The sequence below is a fragment of the Pongo abelii genome, chromosome 15, assembly GCF_028885655.2.
Source record: "Pongo abelii isolate AG06213 chromosome 15, NHGRI_mPonAbe1-v2.0_pri, whole genome shotgun sequence".
NCBI lineage: Eukaryota > Metazoa > Chordata > Mammalia > Primates > Hominidae > Pongo > Pongo abelii.
Genome location: NC_072000.2, coordinates 77,828,539 through 77,847,658, shown reverse-complemented (window position 1 = coordinate 77,847,658; position 19,120 = coordinate 77,828,539). Strand labels below are relative to the sequence as shown.

Genomic DNA, 19,120 nt, shown 5'->3' with positions numbered 1-19,120 from the left:
CTTTTTTTTCCTTTCCCTCTTTCTCCTCCCCCAACGAGTCTCAAGATAGAACTCTGAGACCAGCTGCATATGTGTTTCCTTTCATCTTGAAATACACCCTCGGAATGTGCTGAACCTCCACGCCCTTTCTTTTCCCATTCTATGTTTCCATGCCTTATGCACATGTATTTACCTAGATGCTCGTTAAGTACACACCATTACCTGGTCATATATTTCCTTCAGCTTCAGGGACTGGATCTGGATATGGACCAGACACCTCTAGCCACAGTGATGGCAATGGCTTCTTCACCAGATGAACAATACTTCAAGACAAGCCACTGGAGCAGGTCACGCCACCCGACAACTCCTAGTTCCGCTGCCTCTTCTGCACTCCAAACTCTCTCTTCAAAAACTCCTGGATTCCCTCCACAAATTGAAGAGTGGAAATATTTGCAAATAACTACACTCACTCCTCCCCTTGCTAGCATGGATAATAAAACTCACTCTCTTTATCACACCTCACTCTTATTATATTGGCTTATTTTTACAAGTGGCGAGCAGCTGGACCCTTCTACTGATTACAGGAGGATCACTTGAGGCCAGGAGTTCAAGACCCGCCTGGGCAACATAAGACGCTGTTTCTGCAAAAAATTAAAAATTAGCTGGGCATGGTGGCAAGTGCCTATAGTCTCAGCTACTCAGGAGGCTGAAGTGGGAGGATGGGTTGAGCCCCCAGGAGCTTGAGGCTGCAATGAGTTATGATAGCGCCACTGCACTCCAGCCTGGGCAGAGCCTGTCTCTTAAAACAAAAACAACTCCCTGCCCCACCCATCACTTTGTATACTTTATTTTTTGAGACAGGGTCTCACTCTGTTATCCAGGCTAGAATGCACTAACACAATCTTGGCTCACTGCAACCTCTACCTCCCAGGTTCAAGCGATTCACCCACCTCAGCCTCCCAAGTAGCTGGGACTACAAGTGCACACCACGACGTGGGCCTGGCAAATTTTTGTATTTTTTGGTAGAGATGGAGTTTTACCATGTTGGCCAGGCTGCTCTCGAACTCCTGACTTCAAATGAGCCACCCACCTTGGCCTCCCAAAGTGACGGAATTAGAGGCGTGAGCTACCGTGCCTGGTCCATGTTATACACTTTAAATATGCTTTTAAAAACCATGCCCATTGGACTTGGTTATTGGTTACATGGTGGTTCCCTTTAAAATTATTCATGATGGCCAGGTGCAGTGGTGCCTGCGTGTAATCCCAGCGCTTTGGGAGAGGTCAAAGTGGGAAGATTGCCTGAGCCCAGGAGTTTAAGACCAGCATGGCAACATAGGGAGACCCCATCTCTACTTTTTTTTTTTTTTTTTTTTTTGAGACGGCTTTTGCCCTTTTGCCCAGGCTGGCATGCAGTGGCACGATCTCAGCTCACCGCAACCTCCGCCTTCCGGTTTCAAGTGATTCTCCCGCCACAGCCTCCCGAGTAGCTGGGATTACAGGCACCCAGCACCACGCCCGGCTAATGTTTGTATTTTTAGTAGAGATAGGGTTTCACCATGTTGACCCGGCTGGTCTCAGACTCCCGACGTCATGATCCGCTCGCCTTGGCCTCTCCAAGGGCTGGGATTACAGGCATGAGCCACCACACCCGGCCTTTTTTTTTTTATTTTTTTGAGACAGAATTTCGTTCTTGTTGCCTAGGCTGGAAATGGCGTGATCTCGGCTCACTGCAACCTCTGCCTCCTGGGTTCAAGCGATTGTCCTGCCTCAGCCTCCCAAGTAGCTGGGATTACAGGCACATGCCACCACACCTGGCTAATGTTCGTTTTTGTTTTTGTTTTTGTTTTTTGAGAGGAGTCTCGCTCTGTCGCCCAGGCTGGAGTGCAGTGACACGATCTCGGCTCACTGCAAGCTCCGCCTCCCGGGTTCACGCCATTCTCCTGCCTCAGCCTCCCGAGTAGCTGGGACTACAGGCACCCGCCATCACGCCCTGCTAATTTTTTGTATTTTTAGTAGAGACGGGGTTTCACCATGTTAGCCAGGATGGTCTCCATCTCCCAACCTCGTGATCCGCCCACCTCGGCCTCCCAAAGTGCTGGGATTACAGGCGTGAGCCACCACGCCTGGCCAATTTTTGAATTTTTAGTAGAGATAGGGTTTCATCATATAGGTCAGGCTGGTCTCGAACTCCTGACCTCAGGTGATCTGCCCGCCTTGGCCTCCCAAAGTGCTGGGATTACAGGCATAGTAAAATAAATAAAAAAAATTTATTTATTTTACTATTTTAAAATAAATAAATCAATCATTATGGAGCATGTTAGTTTAATGAACTTTTCGGTATATTTCACCACGTTCACAGCTTGCATGGGTTGAAAATGAAAAGAAAAATGCCTGTCAAATAACTAATAAAGACTAACTAGGCTGGGCCCGGTTGCTCATGCCTATAATCCAAGCAGTTTGGTAGGCCAAGATGGACAGACTGCTTGAGCCCAGGAGTTTGAGACCAGCCTGGGCAACATGGTGAAACCTTGTCTCTGCAAAAATACAAAAATTAGCTGGGCATGGTGGCATGTGTCTGCAGTCCCAGCTACCCAGGGGGCTGAGGTGGGAGGATCACTTGAGTCTTGGAGATCGAGACTGTAGTGAGCCAAGATCATGTCACTGCCACTGCACTCTAGCCTGGGTGACAGAGTTAGATCCTGTCTCAAAAAAGAAAAAAAAAAAAAAAAAAAAGACGAGATGTCAAGAGGCTGATAGGTAATCTGAACCCCTGTGATGCTTTTTAAAATTTTTCACATTATTAAAACATTTTTTTGCCAGGTGCGGTGGCTCACGCCTATAATCCTGGCACTTTGGGAGGCCAAGCCAGGTGGATCACCTGAGGTCAGGAGTTCGAGACCAGTCTGACCAACATGGCAAAACCCCATCTCTACTAAAAATACAAAATTTAGCTGGGCATGGTGGCAGGCACCTGTAATCCCAGCTACTTGGGAGGCTGAGGCAGGAGAATCACGTGAACCCAGGAGGCAGAGGTTGCAGTGAGCCGAGATCAAGCCATTGTACTCCAGCCTGGGCAACAGAGTGAGACTCTGTTTCAAAAAAAATTGTTTTTATAAGATGGTGTCCCACTATGTTACCCAGGCTGGCTTGAACTCCTGGGCTCAAGCAATCCTACTGCCTCAGCCTCCCAAGTAGCTGGGATTACAGGCATGTGCTTCTACACCCACCGGCTCATCTGTGGTGCTTTTGAATCTAATATTCACCAGCCCGAATTTCTAAGAATGGGGAATAGGGTCCCTAAGGTCTCAAAAGGGCTTCAGCAGACTCAAGTTTGGGATCCAGCATCTACTAAAACAAGTTTTAACTACTGCACTTTTCTAAGAGAGTCATATACTATATAATTGCAACGGAAAAGATAAAACAATATGACTTGAAATTTTGTGTTGTGGCCTGGCATCTTGGGGTGGGACTTGGCCAGGCCAGCTATGAGGAACTGTCCCAGATTGCATCATCTCTAAGAGTTTTCAGAGCCTCAGGTCATGTGTACTCTAAATGGGGCTCCGTGCTCAGCACCGGCATTCTTGTGGAAGTTTGGACAGACATGGCACCAGCTGCATTCCTGGGTTGCAGAATAACTCAGGAAGTAGCTTCATCTCAGGGTATCATCTCTCTACTGTAGATCTGGTTATATTCTACTGCTACAAGACCATGAATTCCTTTAGAAAAAAGGTGTCGGAAGCCTTTCGGCCAGAACCGCCATCTTCCAGTAATTCGCCAAAATGACGAACACAAAGGGAAAGAGGAGAGGCACCCGATATATGTTAGGCCTTTTAGAAAACATGGAGTTGTTCCTTTGGCCACATATATGCGAATCTACAAGAAAGGTGATATTGTAGACATCAAGGGAATGGGTACTGTTCAAAAAGGAATGCCCCACAAGTGTTACCACGGCAAAACTGGAAGAGTCTACAATGTTACCCAGCATGCTGTTGGCATTGTTGTAAACAAACAAGTTAAGGGCAAGATTCTTGCCAAGAGAATTAATGTGCGTATTGAGCACATTAAGCACTCTAAGAGCCGAGATAGCTTCCTGAAACGCGTGAAGGAAAACGATCAGAAAAAGAAAGAAGCCAAAGAGAAAGGCACCTGGGTTCAACTAAAGCGCCAGCCTGCTCCACCCAGAGCAGCACACTTTGTGAGAACCAATGGGAAGGACCCTGAGCTGCTGGAACCTATTCCCTATGAATTCATGGCATAATAGGTGTTAAAAAAAATAAATAAATAAAGGACCCCTGGGCTATAAAAAAAAAAGAAAAGAAAAGAAAAAAGGTGCCGGAAGCTGGCAGTGGTGGCTCACACCTGTAATTTCAGCACTTTGGGAGGCTGAGGCAGGAGGATTGTTTGAACTCAGTAATTCAAGGCTAGTATGGGCAACACTGGGCAACAATGGGGTCTGGGAGACCCCATCTGTACAAAAAATTAAAAATTAGCCAGGCATGGTGGTGTATGCCTGTGTGGTCTCAGCTGCTAGGGAGGCCGAGGTGGGAGAATAGCTTAAACCTACGAGGTTCAAACTGCAGTGAGCTGTGACTGTTCCACTGCACTCCAGCCTGGGCAACACAGTGAGACCCTCCCTAAAAAAAAAAAAAAAAAAAAAAGGAAAGGAAAGAAAATAATAATAAATTAAGGTTTTTTTTCCTTTAAATACAACTAATGTTTAAAAAAAACAAGTTTATTGTGGAACTATTTATATCAAGTGATATAAATATTGTCTTTTCTTTTCTTTTTTTTTTTTTGAGACCGTGTCTTGCTGTTGCCCAGGCTGAAGCACGGTAGCACGATCTCGGCTCACTGCAACCTCTGCCTCCCGGGCTCAAGCGGTTCTCCCACCTCAGCCTCCCAAGTAGCTGGGACTATAGGCATGCACCACCAATGTCTGGCTATTTTTTTGTAGAGACAGGGTTTTGCCACGTTGCCCAGGCTTGTCTTGAACTCCCGAGCTCAAGCAATCCACTGGCCTTGGCCTCCCAAAGTGCTGGCATTACAAGTGTTAGCCACCACGCCAAGCCTAAATTGTTATTGAATTTCACATTTGTCATTGTTAAAATCACTTATGTAATTCATCTCAATAATGTTTTATCAGCTTTTGAAACAATTAAATCCTAAAAGTCCATATGTATAAACAGGAATGTAAAATTTATTTGCACTAGGAGAATCCTTATTAATCCAAGGAGAAGATATCAAAGAACTAAATATATATTGGTTTTGAAAATTTTTAGTAGTTTTATATCTAACTAGTAATCAGTTTATAGGCAAGATGTTAACTTCCATTCTTAAAGGAGGAACTCAAATCTGATATACTTTTTATATTATGTGCTTTTCTTCCACAGTAGGTAATCATTTAATTAATTAATTAATTAATTTTTGAGGCAGAGTCTTGCTCTGTTGCCCAGGCTGGAGGGTAGTAGCGCAATCTCTTCTCACTGCAACCTCCGCCTCCCGGGTTCAAGCAATTCTCCTGCCTCAGCCTCCTGAGTAGCTGGGACTACAGGTGGCTGCCACCATGCCTGGCTAATTTTTGTATTTTTAGTAGAGACGGGGTTTCACCACATTGGCCAGACTGGTCTCAACCTCCTGACCTCAAGTGATCCGCCCACCTCAGCCTCCCAAAGTGCTGGCATTACAGCAGGTGTGAGCCACCACGCCTGGCTCACTTATACTCATTCAGCAAAGAATTATTGAACTCCATTTACGTACCAGACACTGTTAATTGATGTTACTCACTTTTCCTTTCAGAACTAAAGCCTTATCAGTTGTGTGCTGAGATAGAAAGAGGAGACTTTTTCCACTTCTTGTGTTTTCTACAGTTACTCCCTTCCCAAACTGATAAAGTATACAGTTTATAAAAATCTTAAAAACTCATTCTTACTGGTAAATTCATTTTAATAATGAGGGAAAGAAACTTTAAGTAGTTATTAAAAACAAAAGAATGAATACACATACACACACTAAATGTGGCAGATGTTTCCAGGAGAGATTAGCAACAGAGAGGCCACATGATCAAATAAAAATTACAGTTTTGCTGGGATTGTCCCCTCTTGGCCACTCAAGTGTTTGTGGAAGAAAGTCTGGAGTTGTTTCCAAGCATCCACCTGAGCCATGGCATGAGCCCTGGGCTCCCCTCCCCAGATAATAGGACTGCCCACCAAGGCATGCAGGGAAGCCCGGCACAGGGGGAAGTAAGGAGGCTCAATATAGTGCCCTGTCTCTGGGTAACAGATGATCTGGGGCTTTCTCTTCCCATGGGCCTGCAAGCGTTTACAGGCCTCATTAGCATAGAACTCACTCTTCCAGTTGTGGTCATCCTGACCTACCAGGAACAGGAAGGTGCTCTCTGCCCTTTCCACAGGAATGAAACTCTTCTGGTCAGGTCCTTCCAAAGGGCTGTTCAGGACATCCACAATGTCTGCATAGCCATCTTTGGTCACCCTGATGCGATTTCTGTTGACGCCCACAGGGGGCAGGGTCTCACCCTTGTAGCGTAAGGTTCCCCCAACATTGGCCACAGAGCCGTTGATGACAACAGCAGCCGTGATGCCCTTCAGGAAAGAGGCCATGGAAAGGCAGAGCTCACCCCCTTTGGAAATTCCAAGCAGCCCAACTCCTGGACCTTTTACCTGAGAAAGGGACAAAGGAAAAAGAAGAAGAATGACTCCACAAACAGTGGAATACGGTGAGTAGTGTCCACCCTGGAAGTTAGTTGAACCTGAGTCTGAATCTGGGTTCTACCATTTACCCAGATTTGCAGCGTTGGGAATTTACCTCCCCTCTATCTCTTCCTTTCCACAATTTCTCCATCACCACTCTTGGTGATAACCATGTGGAAGATCTATCAATTACTCTGGTTTCTCAGTTCCTTAATCTCATATCTCCTATGATCTTTTTCTCTCTCCCACCTGAGCCACCCATTCCCAATGTTGTAACTAAACTGAGTCATCATCAACAAGTACATCATCTCCTGGCCGGGCGTGGTGGCTCACGCCTGTAATCGCAACACTTTGGGAGGCTGAGGTGGATCATTTGAGGTCAGGAGTTTGAGATCAGTCTGGCCAACATGGTGAAACACTGTCTCTACTAAAAATACAAAAATTAGCCGGGCAGTAGTGGCATGCGCCTGTAGTCCCAGCTATGTGGGAGGCTGAGGCAGGAGAATCAATTGAACCAGGGAGGTGGAGTTTGCAGTGAGCCGAAATCATGCCATTGCACTCCAGCCTGGGTGACACAGCAAGACTCCATCTCAAAAAACAAAACAAAACAGAAAGAAAGAAAAAACATACTGGAATTTAAAATTGCATAACAACAACTACGAATCTGTTTACTAGCAGAAAATATGTAGTATAGAATTGTATAGAAACTGTCTATAAGAGGCCAGGTGTGGTGGCTCACATGCCTGTAATTCCAGCACTCTGGGAGGCAAGGTGGGCAGATCACTTGAGGTCAGGAGTTTGAGACCAGCCTGGCCAACATGGTGAAACCCCATCTCTACTAAAAAAAAAAAAAAAATACAAATATTAGGCTGGGCATAGTGGCTCATGCCTGTATTCCAGCAATTTGGGAGGCCAAAGCAGGTGGATCATTTGAGGTCAGGAGTTCAAGACCAGCCTGACCAATATTGTGAAACCCCGCCTCTACTAAAAATACAAAAATTAGCCAAGCATGGTGTCAGGTGCCTGTAATTCCAGCTACTCGGGAGGCTGAGGCACAAGAATCACTTGAACTTAGGAGGTGGAGGTTGCGATGAGCCAAGATCGCACCACTGGACTCCAGCCTGACAACAGAGTGAGACTCCATCTCAAAAAAAGAAAGAAAGAGACTGTCTACAAGAAGTGACTAAAAAAGGTAGTGTGTGTTGGGGTAGGGAATGGCTGTCATGAATGAGTCAACTTCTGTGAAAACCCAGACCATTAAGAGACCTGATACATCATAGCCCATAAATCTGAGAGAAGAACTAACCTCAGGATGACTGAGCAAGTAGTTCACGGCTTCTTCAAAGTACTCCAGATGGAGCGTCTCCATGGTCTTGGGGAGGTCTTCATAGTTATAATAAGCCAGAGCCATCACAGCAAAACCCTTCCCAGCCAGCAGACTAGCCCGATACTCCAGCAGGCCACCTCCAGTTCCGAACATGTCCACAATCCCAGGAAAGGGCCCAGGTTCTTGGGAAGAAACAAAACAAAATGCAAAACTAAGCTATTCCTGAAACAGTTGGTTTCTTATCAAGTTAAACACATACTTACCACACATGTGACCCAGCAATCCCACTCCTAGGTATCTACCCACGAGAAATGAAAACCTGTGTTTGTCCAGAAACTTGTAGGCAAGTGTTTATAGTGACTTTACTCATTATAACCAAAGACTGGAAACAACCCAAATGTCCTTTGACTGGTGAATGAATCCATTTAATGGTACACCACCAAGAAACAGAAAGAAAGACTGCCACACAGAAGAGCATAAATGCCTCTCCAGTGCACTCAACAGAATGCACTTATTCAATGGAGACAGACTCAAAAGGCTACTCATTCTGAATGACTCCACCTACTGAATATTTTTACCATTTACATTAAACGTTGTATTTCACACACAAAAAATAAAGAATAACAACACAGGCTGGGTGCAGTGGCTGACGCCTATAATCCCAGCACTTTGGGAGGCTGAGACAGGTGGATCACCTGAGGTCAGGAGTTCGAGACCAGCCTGGCCAACATGGTGAAACCCCATCTCTACTAGAAATACAGAAGTTAGCCGGGTGTGGTGGCGGGCACCTGTAATCCCAGCTACTCGGGAGGCTGAGGGAGGAGAATCGCTTGAACCCGGGAGGCAGAGGTTGCAGTGAGCCAAGATTGCGCCACTGCACTCCAGCCTGGGCAAAAGAGTGAGACACTGTCTCAAAAAAAAAAAAAAAAAAGAATGCAAACATCTTATAGGCAACACTTTAAGAAATACTTCAGTGCTGATACCCTCAAATCATAAAAGTCCCACAGACCCCTGTGCCCTTTCCTCCCTTTCCAGTATCCTGGACTTTCTGTGTTATCACTCTTGGTTTTCTTTATAGTATTACCACTTAGATTATGTACCTTAAACAATATTTTATTTTGCCTATTTTTTGAATTGTATCGAAATGGAATGATACTGAATGTGTTCTCCTAGGGTTTGACTGTTTCACTCAACAGTGGTTTGGAGATTCATCCATGTTGATTCTGTTGTATTTTTTTCTTTTATTTTGTGTATCTTGATAGATGTTGATTCTTGTAGCTGTAGTTCAATCACTTTGACTGCTGGAAATATACCTCAATTTATTAATCTGTTCTACTGTTGATGGACATTTGGACTGTTTCCAGTTGGCTTTGCTCTCTTTTAAATTTAATCCAGATTAAATTTAATCCAGATGAGCCATTGCTCATCTGCAATGGCTTTCCTCTTATAAGGAATATGCTGCACATGTACAAGTAGAACAACATATTTAACTTTATAAGTTAAGACAAATTGTTGCCCAGAGCAGATGAATATGTTGACTCCTTCTAGCAGTGAGTTTCATTTCCTCCACATACTGGTCAGCAATTGATAATGCTGGCTTCTAAAAGTGGGCCACTTCTGAGAGTGTGAAATGTACTCTGTTGTTTTATTTTACATTTCTTTGATTATTAATAAGGATAAGCATCATTTCATTTTTACATTGGTTGATTGCTCTTTATGTAATATAAAAGTATCCAGTAACCTCAAATTTCCATTTGACAGCAAGAGGCCTTCCTATTGTAAATACTAATTTACATAAACCTTAACATACTGTGGGAGTTGAAAGAAAAGTTGCAAAAATGAGAAACTTTTAAAGCACGTTTGTGGGCCCCATACCCCTAGGATCCCGAGAAACCCCAGTGCCCCAGCAGCGATGAGCACAGCCCATGCGTGTGCTGATGGACAGGGACCACGTGCTGGCAGCTTCCAGATGGCCTCCTGCTGGGCTTCAGCCACTGCTTCTCAGGGAGCTGCACGTGACACTGCAGCAGCACCGCAGCTTCCTGGCCTGGAAGCAGTACCGCACCCTGCTGCCGGACCTGGTGGATAAAGTGGCCCATGGGTGTGAAGCCCTAGGCTTTTCCCTAGTCTTGGAGCCCACCCTGGAGGGCCTTGCAAGAGATGAAGCACATGCACAACACCGAGGTCTTCATACTGCACCAGCCCCTGTCAAAATATGACCACTGTGTGGGTGAGAAGCACTGCTGGGTAGAGCAGCACCTGGAGTCCCAGCTTGTGAAGTGAATTATCCTGACAATGGACAAGACCGTGGTCTTTGGGGACTTGCTCACTGATGACAAGGATACCATTCGAGGCCAAGAGGAGAGGCCGCAATCAGTACCTGGTTCTGCCATGCACAAGGAGGTGGCTGCTCTCCTGGAGTGACAACAGGAGGGAGATCATAGCCAGCCAGCGGGGAGCTAGGCAGCAGGAACGAACAGGCCCTGTAGGGGGCAGCAGCTGCAGCTGGAGCAATGGCGGGCGGGCAGGCACCATAACTAACCTCTGTGCTGTCACAGGCCCAGCCACCTGGCACCTCCTGGCTGCCATGGAAATACAGTGAGAAAACCACTCAGCATTCTTATTAAAAAAAAAAAAAAAAAGTGGCTTTGTAGTCAATACATGAATAAGAACATTAAAAAATTGAAACTACCTGAAATTTTTTTTTTTTTTTTTTTTTTTAGATAGAGTCACTCTTGTCCCCCAGGCTGGAGTACAATGGCGTGATCTCAGCTCACTGCAACCTCTGCCTCCCGGGTTCCAGTGATTCTCCTGCCTCAACCTCCTGAGTAGCTGGGACTACAGGCTTGCACCACCACGCCTGGCTAATTTTTGTATTTTTAGTAGAGACGGGGTTTCACCATGTTGGCCAGGCTGGTCTCGAACTTCTGACCTCAGGTGATTCGCCTGCCTCCGTCTCTCAAAGAGCTGGGATTACATGCGTTAGCCACCGCGACCGGCCTGTTTTGTTTCTTTGTTTTTAATATTATAAGTGTCATCAAGCGGCCGGTTAGCTCAGTTGGTTAGAGCGTGGTGCTAATATTATAAGTGTCTTTTCCCTTTCCCTACAATGTTTTTTTTTTTTTTTTTTTTTCTTTTGAGACGGAGTCTTGCTCTGTCGCCCAGGCTGGAGTGCAGTGGCGGGATCTCGGCTCACTGCAAACTCTGCCTCCCGGGTTCACGCCATTCTACTGCCTCAGCCTCCCGAGTAGCTGGGATTACAGGCGCCCGCTACTACGCCCAGCTAATGTTTTGTATTTTTAGTAGAGATGGGGTTTCACCGTGTTAGCCAAGATGGCCTTAATCTTCTGATCTCGTGATCCGCCCGCCTCGGCTTCCCAAAGTGCTGGGATTACAGGTGCTGGGATTACAGGTGCTGGGATTACAGGTGTGAGCCACTGCGCCTGGCCCTTACAATGTCTTTTAACTGAGCACTAGGTTTGAGGGACCTCTCAGTTTTGGAGCGGCAGGGACACTTCCCCAACCAACTTTCCATTCCATTCCTGTTTCCTTACACTAACCTCCGGAATGTTGGAAGCTACATCCCTTCTTCGTGTGAAAAGCGCAGGGACGGGGAAAAAAAAAGTGTAACTCCCCTCAAAGTGCCGGTCGCGGTGGCTCACCCTGTAATCCCAGCTCTTAGGGAGGCAGAGGCGGGAGGATAGCTTGAGACCAGGAGTTCGAAACCTGCCTGGGCAATATAGCCCGGGAGCGCAGGTGGGACATACACACAAGCGAAAAGCGCGGGGCGGAGGAGACACACATACAAAGTGAAAAGCGAAGGAACAGGGAACAATTAGCGGAGGTGACTCACCTGGCGGCAGGAAGAGCGTGCCCCGCACCCGGCCCGCGCGCACCGGCTCGCGCCGCACCCCTGGCGGGAGGAAGTAGCGCTCGTGCCGCGCCTGGCACAGCAGCCGCCCGGGGTCGGGGTCGTGGCCATCCAGCACCTCCAGCTCCACGGCCAAGGGCGTTCGCACGTCGCGCTTCACCAGCCGCACCAAGGGTTTCTCGGGCTCCAAGGCCCACAGCAGCCCCATGGGCTCAAGCCCCGCGAAGCTGCCGCCCAGCGCGGGCGCGCGCTCCAGGTCCAGCTCGCCGTGGGCATCGGCGCGGTAGCGCGCGTGGGCCTGGAAAAGCGCACCCTTCTCGTCGCGCAGGGACGCGCGCAGCGTGACCGGCTGCTCCGGGGCTAGGCCGCGTACTGCGATTCGCACCGGTTCGTCCCAGCAGCAGCGGCCCGCGGGCTCCACGATCAGCGTCGCCGCCATCCGAGCAGGAACCCTAATGATCTGGCCAACCTGCCTCAGCTGTGGAGACCCCAGGAACTGCGCCGAACTCTTCAGGCTCCATTGGTACAGCTGCGACGCTCGAAGGACAGCAGGAGATGAGGCCATTTTGAATTCAGACCTGAGAACAACTGAATGGGGGTGGAGAGAAAGAACCTTGTTAGAGATCCTCTCGGGCTGCCGTCGCAGGCTAAGCGCCCACTAGGGCAGAGTACTCTGCTAATGTGAGCGGGGAAGGCCAGAGTCCAGCCGATCAGCCAGACCAAATATAGACACACTGGAACTTGCTTAAAGTCTCCTGTGTTGAAAACTCCACTTTATGTTAGAAAGCAACTTCCTAGTTTTGCTTTTCAGAAGCCTGCTGGCCTGCGGAATGGGCTGGACCACGGCTGGTTCTTAAAGAACCTGGCAGCTAGCAGTCACCAGGCGCCAAACTCCTGATGGCGAAGAGGAATGCAGAGCTGGAGTTGGTTTTGATCACTTTGTTGAATAATTCACACTCATTACTAATTTTAGGGCTTTTCTTTCAAAATCTGCACCATGGTGTTTTGCTTTTGTGTTCTCTGTATATGCCTATCCTCCACATCACTCCCACATCGAAGGGTGCTGGCTTCTTACTAGCTGTGTGACCTCTGAGCTTCATTCCTTACGAGTGTAAAAATAGCCAAATGAGGTAATAGTTATTAATTTTTCAAACTCCTGACTTTGTAATGCGCCCGCCTGGGCCTCCCAAAATGCTGGGATTTACAGGCATGAGCTACTGTGCCCGGCCAATAGTTATTATTTTGTTATACTGGTTTCTCAATTATTGTTCCAGTCATACAAGTGTTTTTGAGAGACAGGGTCTCACTACATTGCCAGCCTGGAGTACAGCGGCGGTTTACCATCACCGCACTTACAAGCCTCAAACCTCTGTGCTCAAGCCATCTTCCTGCCTCAGCCTCTCAAATACCTCAAAGGACCACCGGCGCTCCCCACGCATCGGAATTTTTTCTACTTTTTCATAAGCTATTGGTTCCAACCAGAGGTTTTTTTTTTTTTTTTTTTTTTCATTACTTAAGCTTTAGGCCCCTGCCGAGCCCTTGTACCTGATTTTATAATTTCCTACCTGTGTAATTAGAGAAACCTATAAATGTGTAGGCTTCAAACCCACAAAACTTGTGTTTGCCTCTGCTTCTAATAACACTGTCCTCAAGGTAAGCCTTTTTATCTCGTTCCAAATCTCTCATATCCCATGTCATTAATCATACAATTCCCTGTTAGTTCTAATTATCTTTGTATAGGTTGTGGCACACATCAAGTATATTCTGTGCATAGAACTCTCAGGAAGTAAAAAGGCAAATAATTGTGTGTCCGGAATTGGTTCCTTCTGGTGGGTTCTTGGTCTCACTGACATCAAGTACAAAGCCGCGGACCCTCACGGCGACTGTTACAGTTCTTAATACAGTTCTGAAAGGTGGTGTGTCCGGAGTTTCTTCCTTCTGATGTTCAGATGCGTCTGGAATTTGTTCCTTCTGGTGGGTTCGTGGTCTCGCCTCTCGCTGACTTCAAGAGTAAAGCCGCAAACCTTCAAGGTGAGTGTTACAACTCACAAAGGCAGTGCGTCCGGAGTTGTTTCTCTTGTTCCTCCCAGTGGGTTCGCGGTCTTACCTGCTTCACCAGTGAAGCTGTAGGCCTTCACGGTGTTACAGCTTTTAAATGCAGTACGGACCCAAAGAGGGGGCAGCAGCAAGGCTTATTGTGAAAAACAAAAGAATAAAGCTTCTATCAGCCTAGAACGGAACCCAAGCAAGTTGCTGCTACGAGCTGGGGTGGCCAGCTTTTATTCCCTTATTTGGCCCCGCTCACTTTCTGCTGATTGGTCCATTTTACAGAGTGCTGATTGGTCCATTTTACAAAGTGCTGATTAGTTCGTTTTTACCCAGTGCTGATTGGTGCATTTACAAACCTTTAGCTAGACACAGAGTGCTGATTGGTGCATTTACAATCCTTTAGCTAGACAAAAAAGTTCTCCAAGTCCCCACCTGACCCACAAGCCTAGCGGTCTTCACCTCTCAATAGTAGCTAATGGTTAATACTTATAAGAATCCTATTAGTAAATTAAGGCCCAGAGAATTTAACTGATTTTCTGAAGATCACACAGCTAGAAAGTAGAAGTTGGGTGAGGTGGCTCATGCCTACAATCCCAGTTTACTTGCAAGCTGAGCTGGCAGGGTTGCTTAAGGCCAGGAGTTTCAGACCAATCTGGACAACATAGCAAGACCTTGTCTCTAAAAAGAAAAAGGGGACGGGCACAGTGGCTCACACCTGTAATCCCAGCACTTTGAGGTGGGTGGATCATGAGGTCAGGAGATCGACACCATCCTGGCTAACACGGTGAAACCCCATCTCTACTAAAAAAAAAAACACAATAAATTAGCTGGGTGTGGTGGCAGGCGCCTGTAGTCCCAGCTACTCTGGAGGCTGAGGCAGGAGAATGGCATGAACCCCGGAGGCGGAGCTTGTGAGAAGTGACAGCGTGCTGGCAGCCCTCACAGCCCTCGCTCACTCTGGGCACCTCCTCTGCCTGGACTCTCACTTTGGCGGCACTTGAGGAGTCCTTCAGCCCACCACTGCACTGTGGGAGCCCCTTTCTGGGCTGGCCAATGCCGGAGCCGGCTCCCTCAGCTGTCAGGGAGGTGTGGAGGGAGAGGTGCCAACGGGAACCCGGGCTGCGCACGGCACTTGCAGGCCAGCTGGAGTTCCGGGTGGGCGTGGGCTTGGTGGGCCCCGCACTGGGAGCGGCCAGCAGGCCCTGACGCCCCTGGGCAATGAGTGGCTTAGCACCTGGGCCAGTGGCTGCGGAGGGTGTGCTGGGTCACCCAGCAGTGCTGGCCCACCGGCGCTGCGCTCGATTTCTCACCGGGCCTTAGCTGCCTTCCCATGGGAAAGGGCTCAGGACCTGCAGCCCTCCATGCCTGAGCCTCTCCCCGCCTCCGTGGGCTCCTGTGCAGGCCGAGCCTCCCCGACGAGCACCACACCCTGCTCCATGGTGCCCAATCCCATTGACCACCCAAGGGCTGAGGCGTGTGGGCGCACAGCACAGGACTGGCAGGCAGCTCCACCCGCAGCCCCAGTGCGAGATCCACTGGGTGAAGCCAGCTGGGCTCCTGAGTCTAGTGGGAACTTGGAGAGCCTTTATGTCTAGCTAGGGGATTGTAAATACACCAGTCGGCACTCTGTATCTAGCTCAAGGTTTGTAAACACACCAATCAGCACTCTGTGTCTAGCTCAGGGTTTGTGAATGCACCAATCGACACTCTGTACTAGCTACTCTGGTGGGGACTTGGAGAACCTCTGTGTCAACACTCTGTATCTAGCTAATCTGGTGGGGACGTGCAGAACCTTTGTGTCTAGCTCAGGGATTGTAAACCCACCAATCAGCACCCTGTCAAAACAGACCACTCGGCTCTACCAATCAGCAGGATGTGGGTGGGGCCAGATAAGAGAATAAAAGCAGGCTGCCCAAGCTAGCAGTGGCAACCTGCTGGGATCCCCTTCCAAACTGAAAGCTTTGTTCTTTCACTCTTTGCAATAAATCTTGCTGTTGCTCGCTCTTTGGGTCCACACTGCCTTTATGAGCTGTAACACTCACTGCCAAGGTCTGCAGCTTCACTCCTGAAGCCAGTGAGACCACGAACCCACCGGGAGGAATGAACAGCTCCAGAGGTGCCACCTTGAGAGCTGTAACACTCACCTTGAAGGTCCACAGCTTCACTCCTGAGCCAGCAAGACCACGAACCCACCAGAAGGAAGAAACTCCGGACACATCCGAACATCAGAAGGAAGGAACTCTGGACACGCCACCTTTAAAGGCTGTAACACTCACCACGAGGGTCCACGGCTTCATTCTTGAAGTCAGTGAGACCAAGAACCCACGACACACTTGCAGTGAGCCGAGATGGCGCCACTGCACTCCAGCCTGGGCGACAGAGCAAGACTCCGTCTCAGAGGAAAAAAAAAAAAGAAAAAGGGAGAGGGTTCATACCTTTAAAATCTGATTCTCAAGCCTGGGCTCTGAACAGCTATGCTTTTACTGTCTCTCACATGATGTTGAAGAAGATTTGGAAAAGAAACTCATATATTGATGAATGTTGTATAAACTGGTATGACCTTTTCATGGCAATCTGTGCAAAAACACTTAAAAGATCCCTTCTCTTTGACTCACAGTTCCACGTCTAGGAATTTCTTTTAAGTAAACTTTAATGAATGTGTGTAAATATTTGGCTATAAGGATGCTTATCATATCATTTTAATAGAGAAAAAATGAGAAACAAGTGAGCAATATGAATTTGGTTTAACCAGTTTAATTGTGATGTCATAAATGAAATCAGTGTAGCCATTTAAAGTTATATAGCAGAAGAATATATGATGAGCATTTTTCCATGAAACTGATGAAAAAAGCAGGTTAGAGAACAGTATAAATATACTTTTTACCAAGATATTAACATATTTTTTAAAAAGACTACTCAAACAATACCCCAGTAGCTGGGTGCAGTGGTTCATGGCTGTAGTTCCAGCTGTTAGGAGGGAGGCCTAGGCAGGAGATTGCTTGAGCCCAGGAGGAGTTCGATACCAGCTTGGGCAACAGAGCAAGATCTCATCTCTTTAAAAAAAAAAAAAAAAAAAAAGCAGAAAAGATAAGACATGAAAATTTAAAAACACACACATCTAACTATTTCAAACTGTTGTTTCTTGAGCCTTGCAGTTTTATGCATAGTATTTGTTTATTCGTTTGTTTGTTTTTTAAGATGGGGTATCTCACTGTTACCCAGGCTGGAGTGCAGTGGTGCGATCATAGCTCACTGCAGCCTCAACCTCCCAGGCTTAGACAGTCCTCCCACCTCAGCCTCCCGAGCACCTGGGACCAAAGGCATGCACCACCACACCTGGCTAATTTTTAAAATTATTTGTACAGACGAGGTCTCCCTATGTCACCTGGTCTCAAACTCCTGGCTTAAGCAGTCCTCCCACCTTGGCCTCCCTGAGTGTTGGGATTATAGGTGTGAGCCACCACACTCGGCCATGTTTCTTTTTTTAATTCTTTTTTTTTTCAAGACAGAGTCTTGCTCTGTCGCCCAGGCTAGAGTGCAGTGGTCTGATCTCGGCTCACTGCAACCTCCGCCTACTAGGTTCAAGTGATTCTCCTGACTCAGGCTCCCGAGTAGGTGGGACTACAGGCACGCACCACCACACACAGCTAATTTTTCTATTTTTAGTAGAGATGGGATTTCACTGTGTTGGCCAAGCTGGTCTCAAACTCCTGACCCCAAGTGATCTGCCTGCCTCAACCTTCCAAATTGCTGGGATTATAGGCGTGAGCCACCGCGTCTGGCCCAGAACTTTTACATCATTCTACAATGAAAGTCTTTGCCCGTTAAACTATTGGGGGAACTCACCCCCAATATTTCAACGTAGGTTCTTTCTATTTTCCATAAGAGTCGGCCGGCTGAGAAATAAAGAGAGACAGTACAAAGAAAGGAATTTTACACCTGGGCCACCAGGGGTGACATCACATATCGGTAGGACCGTGATGCCCACCTGAGTCTCAGACCAGCAAGTTTTTATTAAGGGTTTCAAAAGGGGAGCAGGGGTAAGAACAGGGAGTAGGTACAAAGATCACATACTTCAAAAGGCAAAAGCAGAACCACTAATAAGGGTCTAACAAAGATCACATGCTTCTGAGGGAACAGGACAAAGGGCAAAAGCAGAACCACTCATAAGGGCCCAACAAAGATCACAGGCAAAGGGCAAAAGCAGAACCACTGACAAGGGTCCAACAAAGATCACAAGGCAAAGGGCAAAAGCAGAACCACTGATAAGGGTTGTGTTTAGCGGTGCACGTATTTTCTTGATAAACGTCTTAAACAACAGAAAACAGGGTTGGACAGCAGAGAACCAGTCTGACCACAAATTTACCAGGGTGGAGTTTTCCCAACCCTAGTAAGCCTGAGGGTTCTGCAGGAGACCAGGTCGTATCTCAGTCCTTATCTCAACAGCACAAGACAGACGTTCCCAGAGCGGCCATTTATAGACCTCCCGCCAGGAATGCATTCCTTTCCCAGGGTATTAATATTAATATTCCTTACTAGGAAAGGAATTTAGTGATATCTCTCCTACTTGCATGTCCATTTGTAGGCTCTCTGCAAGAAGAAAAATATGGCTCTTTTTGCCCGACTGCACAGGCTGTCAGACCTTATGGCTGTCTTCCCTTGTTCCATAAAAATCACTGTTATTCTGTTCTTTTTCAAGGTGCACTGATTTCGTATTGTTCAAACACACGTTTTACAATCAATTTGTACAGTTAACACAATTATCACAGTGGTCCTGAGGTTACGTACATCCTCAGCTTATGAAGATATCAGGATTAAGACATTAAAGACAGGCATAAGAAATTATAAAATTATTATTTGGGAACTGATAAATGTCCATATTAAGATGAAATCTTCACAATTTATGTTCCTCTGCCGCGGCTCCAGCCGGTCCCTCCATTCGGGGTCCTTGACTTCCCGCAACATTAAACAATAACTCCTTATTCCCTCCTGCCACCAGCCCCTGGAAACCACTATTCCACTTCCTGTCTCTGAATTTGACTACTTTAGGTACCTCATAAAGTGTAATTATACAGTATTTGGCCCTTCGTGTCTGGCTTATTTTGCTTAGCATATTGTCTTCAAGGTTCATCCATATACTTACAGCATATCATAACTTCACTCTCCCCAGAAATTTTGCTCTGTCAC

At 47.1% G+C, this 19,120-nt stretch overlaps 1 protein-coding gene and 1 pseudogene across 3 annotated transcripts in view; one reads left to right on the top strand and one right to left on the bottom strand.

Moving 5' to 3' along the window:
* The first annotated feature begins 3,635 nt into the window (after positions 1–3,635).
* On the top strand, positions 3,636–4,317 carry LOC134760088 (large ribosomal subunit protein eL21-like; annotated as a pseudogene).
* A 1,584-nt stretch (positions 4,318–5,901) lies between these two features.
* The window catches only part of LOC100444412 (acyl-coenzyme A thioesterase 1), a 22,747-nt gene continuing 9,528 nt past the window's right edge, over positions 5,902–19,120 (bottom strand). Inside the window, exons 1-5 of one of the 3 annotated variants that reach the window (XM_054530810.2) lie at positions 15,244–15,373; positions 14,649–14,734; positions 11,867–14,075; positions 7,993–8,195; positions 5,902–6,656 (exon numbers count right to left, since the gene is read on the bottom strand). In XM_054530810.2, coding sequence (XP_054386785.1) covers positions 6,051–6,656; positions 7,993–8,195; positions 11,867–12,449 — 1,392 coding nt within the window. In that variant the 5' untranslated portion in view covers positions 12,450–14,075; positions 14,649–14,734; positions 15,244–15,373 and the 3' untranslated portion in view covers positions 5,902–6,050. Of the gene's footprint in view, positions 6,657–7,992; positions 8,196–11,866; positions 14,076–14,648; positions 14,735–15,243; positions 15,374–16,368; positions 16,659–19,120 lie in introns of those variants that run through there. The other 2 variants (XM_054530809.1, XM_009249271.4) reach the window with 2 other exon arrangements.